At 39.7% G+C, this 15,123-nt stretch overlaps 1 protein-coding gene across 3 annotated transcripts in view; it reads right to left on the bottom strand.

The window, feature by feature from the left end:
- Nucleotides 1-15,123, bottom strand: part of RUBCNL (rubicon like autophagy enhancer) — an 84,920-nt gene that overhangs the window by 48,209 nt on the left and 21,588 nt on the right. For all 3 annotated transcript variants that reach the window (XM_033950124.1, XM_033950126.1, XM_033950125.1), the window contains 2 exons: nt 6,540-6,625; nt 245-452 (listed from right to left, as the gene is read on the bottom strand). In XM_033950124.1, the coding sequence (XP_033806015.1) occupies nt 245-452; nt 6,540-6,625 (294 nt within the window). The remainder of the gene's footprint in view (nt 1-244; nt 453-6,539; nt 6,626-15,123) is intronic.

Below are 15,123 nucleotides of genomic sequence, written 5' to 3'. Positions count from 1 at the left end.
AAGATGTCACTTTCCCCAAAACTGCGAATAACATATTGAAAAGTTATTCGCGGTTTTTCCATATTCGCGCCTATAGCCGGAACGCATCCACCGCGAATACGGAGGGAGAAGTGTACTACTGGAAAGAGATGCGAGCTAAATCCAAATAAATAAATGTGAACATGCCTTTCTGAAAGATGAGGACAAGGGAGCAAGGCCAAGAACAACTAAACATGTACCAGATGTAAAGAAAACCCCCACCTACCTTCGTACCCACTGTCTATTGAAGCAGCAGATTCAGAGTGCGTCTTTGGTCTGGGGTAACGGGGTGTTTGTGCATCTGTTTGTGAACTGCAGATCAACCCGCTTGTCTCCTCCACGCACCAGTGCTCCACCAGAGGACTCAGCACACTGCATTTCATTTTCTCAATTGCGGATATAAGCATATCAGCAACAAGGAAGTGCTCATTTTCCTAAAAATATTTAAAAGAAGTTAATTTCTTATTGAAGAACAGAAACATGCATGATAGTGAACCAAACCAAAAGGGTCAATTTAATAACAAGGTTATTGCAGAGTTGGCCAGAAAAACCGAAAGTTGGAAAAATTGTGTGAATTGAAGTTTTTCCCATGAATTTGATTGTGCTTGATCAGGAAATATTGTTTTAAGCCTATCCTGGGGTCCCCTCAAAGTCACTGATTACACAAAGCTCCGTTTTTCTTAAAATTTGCAATTTATTTTTGCAAGTTTCTTGGTATTATAACTATAACTTATGTTTTCACACTCAGCAAAGATACACTGATAAAATACATTTTATATCAAAGTCTGTTTTACTGAAAAAGAACAATAAATCTGTACAGAAATAACACCAGTCTCCAATATGCTTATTATAACAAGTGGGGTTGGATTCCTTAGAACCCTAGTAATATGATGCTACAACCACAAAAGAAAAGGAAAACATTTTCCTGTCATTGATGTTTAAAACTGAATAAAAGACATTTTATGCACACAAAAAATCTAGCAGTTTTTTATTAAATGAACCTTCAATATCTGCATTTTATTGTGAAAAATAACAAATTAATGTACACTTCTCCCTCCGTATTCGCTGTTATAGAGGATTAACAGAATCGCAAATACAGAAAAACCGCAAATAACTTTTTCATATGTTATTCGCTGTTTTCTATTAAAAACCATTGTAAATATGGTGAAACCACGAATAACATGGTGGGAGCCCTAGCCTGTTCCTGAAGGAGAGGCAAAACAAGGTGAAGAAAGTGCTGGGAATCAGCGATTTTCTCTGTAAATGCATGGAATCAGTGATTTCTCTATGCAAGCTGATGTAATTTGGGGGGAGGAGCCAGCAAGCTATAAACCGTGAATAATCGAGACCGTGAATGCTGAAACCGCAAATATGGAGGGAGAAGTGTAGTCATTTACCAATAAACACTCAAGCATTCATTGTCTTCTTGAGATTAACAGCATTCCAGGCTTTATTCTATCTCAAGAAGACATTCAATGCTTGAGTGTTTGACACGCCATTGGTAGATGACTACACCAAAGGGTACGTGTTTAGCTAGTAGCAAAATGTTACATTTCTGTTATTTTCCACAATAAAAGTGCAGATATTGAAGGTTCATTTAATAAAATACTGCTAGATTTTTTTATTTTTTTTTTACATAGGCTTTTAAACATTATTTGATGACAGGAGATTGTTTTCATATTCTTTTGTGGTTGTAACACTATATTAGTGGGGTTTTAAGGAATTCAGCCCCACTCGTTATAATAAATACCTCTCTTCCCCTCTCTCTTTCCTCCAAAAGACCTCAACATACATATTTAAGTCTGACCTCATAAGTTTTATGATGAAGACTTCCAACAATTTTAGTAGCCTCTCTCTGGACTGACTCCATCCTGTTTATATCTTTTTGAAGGTGCAGTCTCTAGAATGTATACCATATGGGGTCTCACCAGGGTCTTGTACAGGGGCATCATTACTTCCTTTTGCCTACTGTCCATTCCTCTCCCTATGTACCCAAGCATCCTTCACAGTAACTCTTCTACCTGGAACAGCAAAATCATCATCGTGCTCTCTAAACTTTAAACCAGCCCAACTCCCATTTTCTTTGCACTAGGAAAGACGACACTTATATGTTCTCTCCAAAGGCAGATATCACTGAAATACTGACTAACATTAGAACCATTTTTCTGCTTCCACTAGTATATTGGTATGTTAAAAAAATATCATTGGGGGGGGTGAACTTCCCTAGTATCTATGAATACCATCTGGCCTTCCTCCTACGACAAAGTACCCAGTGGAACATTGCTCCCAAGAATGACTGTATGCCCCTATGGGTGTCTCTGGAAACAAATGGTGATACTTCCTATCTGAAACATGCTCCAGCCATGCATGGGATAGCAGACATAGAACGAAACCCTGTGATATTTTCCACACTTGTTGCAGTTAGAGAATTTGATAAATTGGCTGAGATACCCTGGGCTAATTCACTATTTGCCCCACTTTGGAATAACATAACTATTAAGATTCAGAATAAAATGGTATCTTGGAAAATCTGGCAGGCACATGGCCTCTGGAACATATCACATTTATTTGATGGTAATTCTTGGTTTCCTTTTGAAACCATCTGTAGAACCTATAACCTGCCACCTTCACAATTCTTCCGATGGCTTCAATTAGCCCATTGAATCAAAAAGGTCCTTACTTTGCACAAATTCACTAAAGATCTTCCTACTTACATCTCATATTGTACTACGATCGCCTCTTCCAATAAAGAAGCTTCCAAATGGTACAAGTTGCTTCAAGGTTACAAACATACCCCTGACTTTGCTACAAGAGAAATGTGGCATAGAGATCTTGCTTTAACATTGGAAGAGAATGATTGGTCTGACGTATGGCTATCTGCTAGCAAGGCGCTACACTCCTCTTCCCTATTGCAATCGGTCTTTTTCCTTTTGCATAGAGCATTTTGGACACCTTGCAGACTGGCAAAAATGAACCCCAACACTTCGAAATTATGTTGGTCTTGTACCATGCAGGATGGCACTCTCAGGCATATGCTCTATGATTGCCCAATGCTAGATACTTTCTGGCATCTGATCTGGTCTGACATTTGTGAAATACTACATATTACCGATGATATCTCTTACACTGTAATTATATTTGGAGCACTTGCACTGAAATCTCACATTACAGAATCGGAGGGTGTTCTCCTGAGAGCCCTTATTCTATTGAGGATTAATATATTTGAGGATTAATATATTTGAGGATTATATTTTCCAACTGGAAGAATCTGTCTGGGGTTTCGCATGCTGCTTGTTGGTCCAATATTACCCTTATTGTTAAATATGAACTATTTTATGCAAGAAAGATAGGCTCTTTGCGCCATTTTCATAATGTATGGGATCCTGTTTTATATTACATGACTTATACCCCTGGGTCGTTGTACTATTGCACTTTTTGTTTTCCTGTACGTAGCTTATTTCTTCTCTGCCATTTTATTTTCCTGTATCTATAATTAGTACCCGATATACACTTTCGATTGTTTATATACTATAATCTTTTTATTGCGCACCTAGATTTTGGATATAAGATCTGATTTTCCCTATTTCTGACTTTGTACAGACACTGGTTACTTTATCTGTATTTGATGCTGTTGAAATATTTTTGTTTTATACTTTGCTATATAATACCAATAAACTTTATTGAACTTAAAAAAATAAATAAATAAATTTATAATACGAAATATGACGCTTGGTACTGTCAGGTTTCAAGTGACAGCAGATTCTGTCTTGCAAGTACGCAAGTATGTTTGTATAATATTTGTTTTATTATGTATGTATTCTTTGTAATCCACCTTGGACAAAGGTGGACTAGAACTAATAAATTGAAATTGAAAATACGCGATGATTAGTGTACTTATCTTAAAGTTCTTTGTCCATTTTCTCGTTCAAAGGTGGCAACACAAGGTGGAAATATGTATAACTGTGCACCGCTCAAAAGTGAGTGTAATAGTTTGAACGAGAAAATGGACAAAAAACTTTAAGATAAAGTACACCAATGATAGTGTTTGAATCCCCATGTACTAATGTTTTTTTACAGGGACCATATGTGAAGTTATATTAATTTTTACTTCACTTATTAATTTGATTCACAATTTCACTTTATCACACACACATTTGTGTATTCCTGTGATGGTGTGTGTTACAAGGTCAAGTATAGCATGTCTAAGCAATAGTAAGCAACCGAGCTTTTTCCAACTTGGTTGGTTTTCTCACATCGCTTAAAACTACACACCATGGATACACATGCAGGTATATTATATTTTAAAAAAACAAAATTCAATTTGAGGCGTTTGCTATTTTGAGACTCTCAAGTGATCCTTGTGAAATTTACATTGTTTTTTTGCAAGATCGATACTGGAAGGATGGGTAGCATCTGTATATGCTGTTTTGCACGTACATTTTCAGTACAACGTAGACCTCGTATACTGCATCTCGATATAATTAATGTAGGATTGATTTTTTTAAAGTCTTTATTCATTTTTAAAACTTTCAATAAGTGTAACGTAATATGCAATCATTTTATACTTTAACATCACTTAATATACCATCAAAATTTAACTCGCATCAAATATCCCTCCCCCCCCCACCTTATACCCAACAATTGTACTTAAGCATAAGAAATCATAAAGTATTCCCTCCCCACCCTGGACGTGTATGAACAAAGGGAAAAAATAGTATTCATTCTGTACAATATTTTGTTAATGGCTCCCAATCATCCCTAAATTTCTTCAAATGCCCCTGCTGTATGGCTATTACCCGCTCCATTTTAAAGATTTGGAATAACGAATTCCACCAAAAATTATAATTCAGCCAATCCCAATTTTTCCAGTTTTTCATAATTTGCTGTATGGCAACCCCTATCATGATGAGCAAAAGTTTATTATTATTAGAAGAGATTTGACTTCTAGCTCTCATGGAAGTACCAAATAACACAGTGTCATACGATAATGCCACCAGTAGATTTTCCAGTAGATTATTCACTTGGCCCCAAACACACTTTGGACTTTTATTTTAATTATATTTAACACACAACTACAGACCAAGTTTATTATATAGTTTGATTAATCACCTATTCTACATTCTAGGCGATGTACAAATTATTAAAAATATCTAAAATATGGGTAACATATTACATAGACATACAGTATATCATATTGAATTAAAAATAAAAAAAAAATATGGACATTCTTATACAGAGATTAAATCATTTAAATTAAATAGTTTGTAAATACAATATCGAAACAACAGGGAAATTATTTAGTGGTTACAATCAGTGCTCCCTCTAAGCGGGCGGGTGGTGTGAGCAAAATTTTTTCCCCGTGCGCTAAAAATATCGGGCGCCAGCACCAACTCGCCCGATTCTCCTCTCGCCGCAGCCTGCCATCTCCGTACGCCGTGCGCTGTGACGTGACATTGTGCGCTGCGAGGCAATATTTTGTGCGCCAGCGCACGCCAGCGCAGCTTAGAGGGAACACTGGTTACAATCAATATTAAATTTAATATATTAAGGTAAAAACATTAGGAGGGAAGACAAACAGTGTCTTTACATTTCTGTCCAATTTACACACTTTTATACTAGAGAATATTAATGAGAAACACAGCCTTTGGACTATACTAAGCCCCTCTGACTCTAACACCCCAACAAATGTCTTCTTCATTTGAGCTGTCACTCTGAATGACTGCTGCACTAATATGCTCGAGTACCTGAATGTAAACCACTTAGGCTATAAGTGGTATATAAATCCTAAAAATAAATAAATATGCAGCTTAACTAGACTTTAGGTTTTTTTGTTTCATTTAAATATCTGAGCCTCCTCATGTATGAAACCACTGAAGTCCTCATATTTGTGTCTGCCAATGATTTTTCCTGCAGTCAGTTATCAGCCATACTAGTGCAACAAGCTGTGAAAATCAATCTTTGGCACTTCTGCCACCTAGCTCGCACTGGTCTGAAGTGACTGATCAGAGCTTCCCGTCCAACTGAGCATAGAAACTAAATAAAGTCAGAAGCAACTTCCCTTCCAGCGTCAGTTGAGTGCTGGCACTTCCTGAGTTTCACTCCACCAGTTTTTGTTAACAAGGCTGTCAGAAACTCTGCCCCTCAAATTATTGTGCCAGAGGGGTAGAGGGGAAAAGTCACTTTCTCCAGTGAAATATTTACTACCAGTTTCAGGATTACACTTCTAGACATTTCCACACGCTTACATGTAATGTGTTAACGACCAACTGCTAAAACCCTTCAGGCTAACACTTCTAGACATTTCCACATGCTTACATGTAATGTGTTAACGACCAACTGCTAAAACCCTTCAGGCTAACACTTCTAGACATTTCCACATGCTTACATGTAATGTGTTAACGACCAACTGCTAATACCCTTCAGGATAACACTTCTAGACATTTCCACATGCTTACATGTAATGTGTTAACAACCAACTGCTAAAACCCTTCAGGCTAACCTTTCTAAGAAAGTTCTCTCACCTTCTGCAGGTCTACAGTTGGCTGGAACACATCATGGGAGGGGTGACTTACAGATACGGTCTCTGTGGACAAGTCAGCAGCTACAGCTGTTAAGAGGGAAAAGAAAAATGAACTCTTCATATGTTTGAAGTACATACAGTTCAATCTTAAAGACTACATCCAGCAACATTTATGATTAAATTATTTTTTTAATCAAAAGCTGCAGGGAAAGTTCCGAGCTTTTGGTTTTCAGACAGTTAGATCTGTTGTGTACATCACAGGAGCCAGGAGAAGGTGGGGGCAGGGGGTGAGCAACCCCAAATCTACACAACTTCAGGGACACTACACCATAGCAAAGATTCATGTAAAAAGAGAAGCAACTGTTTCCTAATTACAAGCCTATTTAGAAATAATCCAATTTGTAAATTCTACTTCTTTTGGGGGAGAGGGGGGTTCTGCATTAAAGTGGAGGAGTAGGCTAGTGGCTAGAGCAGAGAGCCACAGAAGCCAGGGTTCAAATTCCACTACTGCTCCTTGTGATCTCGGGTAAGTCTCTAAGCCCTCTATGTAATAGGCCTCTGCTCAGAAGAGCTTACAATCTAATTTGAACAGGCAGGACATATAGGGATTGAGGAGTGTACCTGAAAGTAATGTGCCTGGAGCCAACTACTGAGAGGCATAAATTAAAATAAGGGAAGATTAGGTTCTTACATCGATAATCTTTCTAGCACACGTGTTTTGACCAGTGAGTTACTCACCTTTAAATCTCAATTTATGTAGAAAGCATCTACTTTTTTTTGGCTCTACCTCCTCTACCACTCTCTATGCTCCTCAGTTTGTACTAAAACAGTTGATAACCACTATAAAAGGAGAAAGAAAGAGGAAGGGCACAGGGAACACTCCCACCCAACCAAGTCTGCTCTGACCTTAAACACAATTCAATTAAAGAAAACTATTGCCAATAGAACAGAAAACAAAATGGAACCCAACAAGCTACCTACCTGAATGCAACCAGCACTAACACATATGTGATTTACTCACTCTTGAGAAGCAGTAAGCAGGCTACAAGAAAATCTGATAGGGATAGGGAGGGCTGTCAGGACATAAGCTTTTCTACTGGAAAGAAGATTGAGGTAAGAACCTAATCTTCCCTTCTAGTGCAAAAGGCATATAAGTCTTGGGATGTAACAAAAACAGTCCCCCAATCCTAGAGCAGAGCAGATGAGCCTGCTTCTAGCCTGCTTCTAGCACCGAGGACCCAAAAGCAGCATCTCTTCATGCCACCAAATCCACCCTATAAAATGTCATGAAAGTATGGAGGGTGGACCAAGTAAGTGGCTGCCCTACAAATTTCCTCAGACAGAACTGTCCGGTACTCCGCCATGAAGACAACACACTCCTTATACAGTGTACTCTTTCTGAGATCAGTTGTTGCTTACCACACCTAACGCACGCTGAAGAGATAGCTGTATGAATCCACCTAGAATGGAAGCCTTAGAGGCCAGCTTCCCTAACTCACTAGGATTCATTAGGACGAAAAGATGATTAGGCAGACAAAAGCCAATCATCGTCTCAAGGTAACAAACTACTAACATCCAGTAAAGTCAAAGCTTTGTCTTTTTTCCTCAAAAATAATAAACTGAACAGTGCAGATCAGAAAGATAACTTCAACTTGCATGTAAAAGGATAAACAGGAGCACAGAGCAGTGATAAGAGGAGACCGAGCTGAAAAAAAAATTTGATGATTCCATCTATACAACTCATGATTAAGGAGTAATAACCCACTGGTTGAGACTCTCATGCCTTTTGCACTAGAAAATTCCTTCTCTTGAGACATATACTATAGGCCTTTTAGGAAGATTAATGTTATAACCAAGAATACATGAAAATAGACTATTTCCTATGCATACCTCCATTTTAAAAATTAAAATGTGCGATTTTTATTAGAACATGATATAATAGCAGCCGTACTAGGTCAGACAAATGGTCCATCTAGTCCAGTTATCCTGCTTCCAACAGTGGCCAATCCAGGTCACAAGTACCTGGCAGAAAACCCAAATAGTAGCAACATTCCATGCTACTTATCCCAGGGCAAACAATGGCTTCTACCATGTTTGTCTCATTAGCAGACTATGGACTTTTCCTCCAGAAACTTTTCAAAACCATTTTAAACTCAGATATGCTAACTGCTGTTACTACATTTTCCGGCAATGAGTTTCAGAGCTTAACTATTTGAGTGAATAAAAATATTTCCATGTAGTTTCATTAGTGTTCCTTAGTCTTTGTACTTTTTGAAAGAGTAAAATTGATTCACTTTTACCCGTTCTAAAGTACTATTCAGGATTTTGTAGACCTCAATCATATCCCCCCTTGGCCATCTCTTTTCTAAGCTGAAAAAGCCCTAACCTCTTTAGCCTTTCCTCATAAGAGGAGTTCCATCCCCTTTATCATTTTGGTCACTCTTTTGAACTCCCTTATATCTTTGAGAAAGGGCAACCAGGACTGAATACAATACTCAAGGTGAAGCTGCACCATGGAGTAATACAGAGGTATTTTAATATTCTTAGCCATTTTACCATATTTTCCCTAATAATGCTTAGTATCCTATTTGCTTTTCTTGGCCGCCGCTGCACACTGAGCAGAAAATTTCACCTACAAAGTTATCTCCTGTGTCACTCACTGCCAGAGAATCTCGGCGAGAGGGAGAATTAGAAGGGCTTGAGCATGCGCAGATGCATGCTCAAAGCCGGCAGAGACTGGGAAGAAGAAGATTTTCAAGCGGCACCGGCACTTGTGGGCTGCGTGCCGGGGCCAAAGGGGGGGGGTGAGTTAAAGTTGGCTGGGCGGGGGGTTCCTGTTCTCGCGGGGGGGGGGGTGCCGATTCGAGCGGGGGGGGGGGGGCCTTTGCGAGCGGGGGGGGAGCGGTTCTCATGCCAATGCCAGACGGGGGGGTGAGTTAAAGTTGGTCGGGCGGGGGATGCCGGATCACGCCGGGGGGGGGACTTTGCGAGCAGGGGGGGAGCAGCGCCATGGCCTCGGGGGGGGGGGGACGTATCAAAGCGAGTTTCCATTATTTCCTATGGGGAAACTCGCTTTGATAAATGAGCATTTTGGATTACGAGCATGCTCCTGGAACGGATTATGCTCGTAATCCAAGGTACCACTGTACTGTAAATACAAATACTCTTTTCAGGCTTATCCAAATTCTCTCTTCCATTTTGCGTATCAGTGGTTTTCAACCTTGTCCTCGGTGACCACCTGGCCAGTCAAGTTTTCAGGATTACAATTAAATATGACACATTTGTATTGAAGGAGATAGTACCTGCAAATCTCTCATGTGAGGACCGGACTGAAAAGAACTGCTGTAGATCAGTGTTTCCCCAAGTCTGTTCTGGAGTACTCTCTTGCCAGTCAGGTTTTCAGGATATCCACAATATGCATGCATGAGAGATTTTTGCATACACCGCTCCATTGTTAGCAAATCTTTCATGCATATTCAGAACGGACTTGGGAAACACTGCTGTAGTGTTTTATGATGGGGTTGTAAGAAATAACTTTTTTTTTTTCTTTTTTTTTTTTACACAACTCTTTCTGCAGGTCACTGAACAACTAACTATTCTAGCATCAGCTAAATGTTTTCAGATTATTTGCAACAATGTGTAGATTTCTGTTTTATAGATCTAACTTTCTTGGTCTTCCAGATCCTGCCTTGACTTCACAGTTCGATTACCTTTTATTTCTTAATGTTGCCGACAATTGAAATCACTAGCTGAAAGCAGTTAGAGGGGTTTTTCCTACAGTCTTACTCCGATTTATAAAGGGCGAATTTTCTTCATTTTCAAATGCTCAGACAGCTGTTTACAGGTATCCATGGTAGACAAACACAAGCCAAAGTTCAGAAGGGTCAGAATATTTAACTGTGGAATTGGGTTTTCCTGACAAATTGATGGACTCCTCCTAGTCCTTCAGTTATTTAAGGTCCCCTCCCTACCCCCTCAAAAAAAGGATAAAAATTTAGTGATTGTTTGTTCAAACCCTTCCAGTTTGCTTCACTACTATTTTCTAGTCCAAAACAAAGCCATTTATCATTAAAAGATATTGCAGAAAGCTATTGTATTTAATTTTGTACCATGCAGAAAAGGGTACGTTTCTATGCCCATCAAAACATACAATTTGACCGGGAGTGGCTGAACTCACCCAATTGTAGTACCGATAGGATACAAAAAGTTAAGTCTAATTTCATGGCCTTATAAAATCATGTCTGTTCACTGAAGTCTTATTTTAAACAATCTATAATTCAACATGAGTCCCTATTAGTAGTAGTAATCCCCCTCCCCCCCCCCCCCCGGTACATAAATCTGTTCCTCCATCTTTTCCTTATTTTGGTCTTTAATCATCACCTGAAACCATAAGAAACAAGGCTGAAGGTGATTGTTAATTTATGGTGTTTCCTTGAAGGGTTCAAGGGGCTGGGAGGGGAGAGCTTTACTGTTTGTTGTTATAATATACTATTTCTGATAAAGGGTTTGATGATATAAAACTCAAAAATGTTTCAAAGTAAAATGATATCAGTTTTCCCTCCCCCCACCCTCCAACAATTTTTGCACTGGCCATCTAATTTATACCTGAGATAGAAAACCCAGTAACCTATCACCACCCAGCTCACACTTTTCATGTGTCCTTGGCACTGAAATTCCTTATATGATAGGAGGTCAGTTTGTCTGAAAGATCAGATTACTGAAAGCCAGCACATCATGAGGTCACTGAGCAATTCAAAAGCTGCCCTGTTGGCAGCTGGTGTCTGGTCACCAACTGATGTCAGTTCTTGCCCAATTTCCTATATAGATAACTAGTAATATAGTAAAATGACAGCAGATAAAGACCTGAATGGTCCATCTAGTCTGCCCATAAGTTATACCCATTAAAAAAATACATGATTAGATTAACTTGTCTCTTCTTTGATATTTCTGGGCCATAGACTATAAAGTCTGTTATTGTCCAAGGTTCCAAATGCTCACTTTTGGGCCCGCTCCTTTTCAACATATTCATAGGTAACCTAACTCAGGGGCTTCAAGGTAAGGTAACGTTATTCGCTGACGACGCCAAACTATGCAATATAGTGAGAGATGGCAATTCACCCGATAGTATGACACAGGACCTACATTTGTTGGAGCTTTGGTCCTCGACCTGGCAGCTGGGCTTCAACGCTAAGAAATGCAAGATCATGCACCTCGGCAGCAGAAATCCGTGCAGAACTTACACCTTGAATGGAAAGACCTTAGCTAGAACGAGACTTGGGAGTGATCATCAGCGCAGACATGAAAACTGCTGATCATGTGGAGAAGGCTTCATCTAAGGCAAGACAGTTGTTAAGTTGCATCCGCAGGAGTTTCGTCAGCCGGAAGCCTTAAGTCATAATGCCATTATACAGAACCATGGTGAGGCCTCATTTGGAATACTCAATTGCAATGTGCAATTCTGGAGGCCACACTACCGAAAAGATGTGCTGAGAGTAAAGTCGGTGCAACAGATGGCCACCAGGATGGTCTCGGGGCTCAAGGATCTATCGTATGAGGAAAGGCTGAAAAATTTGCGGCTGTACTCACTCGAGGAACATAGGGAAAGGGGAGACATGATCGAGACGTTTAAGTATATTACCGGCCGTATCGAGATGGAAGAAGAGATTCTCTTTCTCAAAGGACCCTCAGCCACAAGAGGGCATCCGCTCAAACTCAGGGGCGGGAAATTTCATGGCGACACCAGGAAATATTTCTTCACCGAGAGAGTGGTTGATCCTTGAAATGAGCTCCCGGTGCAGGTGATCGAGGCAAACAGCGTGCAAGAATTTAAGAGCAAATGGGATGCCCATGTGGGATCCCTTAGAGGGTTAAGCCAAGGGACCCTGTCACCAGGAGTGGGATCCCTAGGATAGTAGACTTGGGGGTGGGTCAGTAGAGTGGGCAGACCTGATGGGCTATGGCCCTTATCTGCCATCATCTTCTATGTTTCTATGTTTAAGTTGCCGTTCAAGCTCACTCTAGTCTATCCAACCATACCGTGGTTTGCAGGATATCTACCGTAAAGTCTGGCCAGTAACATTTTCATATTCCATATTAGTGGAGTTCACATTGATGCCCACTCCACCCCAGCCCATCCTACACTGAATCACCATATATGGAACAAAGACCATGCAGATCTGTCCAAAACCGGCCTTAGAGCTTTAATTTACTTCCTTTGTTTTCTAATTAGAGATCCTCTATTTTTATCCCACGCTTTTTTGAATTCCATCACCATTTTCCTCTCCATTACTTTCCTCGGAAGGGCATTAAAGGCATCTACCACCCTTCTACGTGAAGAAGAATTTCCTAACATTGCTCCTAAGTCTTCCTCCCTGTATTCTCAAATTATGCCCTCTAGTTTTACCATTTTTTTTCTTCTCTGGAAAAGATTTGGTTCTATATTAATGCCTCTCAAGTATTTAAACGTCAGTATCGTATCTCCCCTGTTCCTTCTCTCCTCCAGAGTATACATATTTAGGTCTTCCAGTCTCTTCTCATACTTCTTTTGATTCAAACCTCTTAGCATTTTTGTCGCCTTACTCTGACCACTTCAAGTCTTTATATCCTTTGCCAGATATGGCCTCCAAAACTGAACACAATACTAAAAGTGTTGCGTTGCAAACAACCTATACAGAGGCATCAACACCTCCCTTCTGCTGGTTACTCCTCTTTCTATTCAGCCTAGATCCTTCTGGCTACAGCCACCGCCTTATCACACTATTTAGATGACTTTAGATCAGTGGCCTCAAACTCAAACCCTTTGCAGGGCCACATTTTGGATTTGTAGGTACTTGGAGGACCTCAGAAAAAATAGTTAATGTCTTATTAAAGAAATGACAATTTTGCATGAGGTAAAACTCTTTATAGTTTATAAATCATTCCTTTTGGCTAAGTCTTAATAATAATATTGTAATTTATAGCTAAAGAGACATATGATCAAGAAACTGTTATTTTACTTTTACGATTATGATAAACATACCGAGAGCCTCAAAATAGTATCTGGCAGGCTGCGACTTTGAGACCACTGCTTTAGATCCTCAGAAACATTCACCCCAAGGTTTCTTATGTTTGATGATATATTTACCAATTCGAATAATGGATGAGGTCACAACCTTGTGTACATTTTTGCAGGAAACATTACCATCTGATATCCTTCTATGCATTATGCATTATGATAAAAACTGAATTTCATAATTTATGTTATATTCAATTCCTAGGATGGTTACCAAATTTCCCTCCATTTTTCTACAGGCAGGACATTATTGCACCTGAATTGTAATGCTGCTACAAGTCACATGGAGAATTGCTGGGCTAAGAAAAGCCTACATTTAAACAGCATTCAGAATACAGAGCTGTAAACTTGAAGATGTCACACCCATACTCCAGGCAAATACTTCAAGTATGATCACACTGAATCATGCAAACCTACCACACAAAGGCTTACAAGGATACTAACCTTATATGCCATCTGTGTAAACAGAGTTTTACAAATATTGTGGAGTCAAACTGAACCATGAAGCCCAAAGCAATGTTTTTGTGGTTTATATTAAGATGGTTGCATTTCAGTTATGAACAAAAAAACAAGTCCCTAAAAAGGCATTACAACATGGTCAGACCCTGGAAAGAAGGAGAATGGTCACCACTGGGACAATGTTTGCTGGTGCACGAGCGGTGAAGAGGAATAGAGATTAGCTCTGCAGACAGGAACCTGAGCCCCAGGTTATCCATCTAGGGAAGAATCTCAGGAATGATGTGGCCTAGTGGTTAAAGCAATGAGCTGCCTCTCAAGATGACAAGGAGCCGTTTAAGAGAGAGGGAAAGGGGATAGGGATAAGATTTGATATACTGCCTGTGGTTAAAATCAAAAGCAGTTAATGTTTATTTATTGGGATTTATTAACTGCCTTTATGAAGAGATTCACCCAAGGCCATATATTATATACAGGTACTGAATTTATACTCGGAGAGCAATGGAGGGTTAAAGGACTTGTTCCAGATTACAAAGAGCTGAAATGGGAATTGAATCCCAGTTCCCCTGATTCTCAGGCCACTGTGCTTAACCACTGGGCTATTCTTCAGGGAATGGACATATTGGACCTAAATGCTTACCATTGCACAGCACTGCATATGTTTACTAGCGTATGTAGAAGTAGTAAAAAGAATACCAAAAAGAACCAATCACAAAATTATAGCTGTCATCTTCAACACAGCACAGAAAGGAAATCTTTCCTGTATGGGTGTATGTGCTAGACTCTTTTTGTCTTGATGTTGGAAAGTCTCCAAAGTTAAGGTACTCTGTTCTCTGGATTGATTGAATCACCGAGCAAACAAACAACCACCCAAACAAGTATCCAAGCTGGAGTTTTGTAACCACATCACGTGGACTACCTTGGAACTCCCTGCAAACGCAGCTTACCTGTCCTCTCTCACCAAGCAACACAACAGCCTCACGGATTCCAGGCTGGATGACGTCTCAACACAGAGCAACCTTTTAAAAGGGTCACAGTTCTGATAATTTTCCTTTCCTACCAAACAAACTGTCTCTCA

The sequence above is a fragment of the Geotrypetes seraphini genome, chromosome 6 (assembly GCF_902459505.1).
Source record: "Geotrypetes seraphini chromosome 6, aGeoSer1.1, whole genome shotgun sequence".
In the NCBI taxonomy this organism is placed as follows: domain Eukaryota; kingdom Metazoa; phylum Chordata; class Amphibia; order Gymnophiona; family Dermophiidae; genus Geotrypetes; species Geotrypetes seraphini.
Note: the sequence above shows the minus strand (reverse complement) of the source record. Positions and strands in the feature narration are given on the sequence as shown.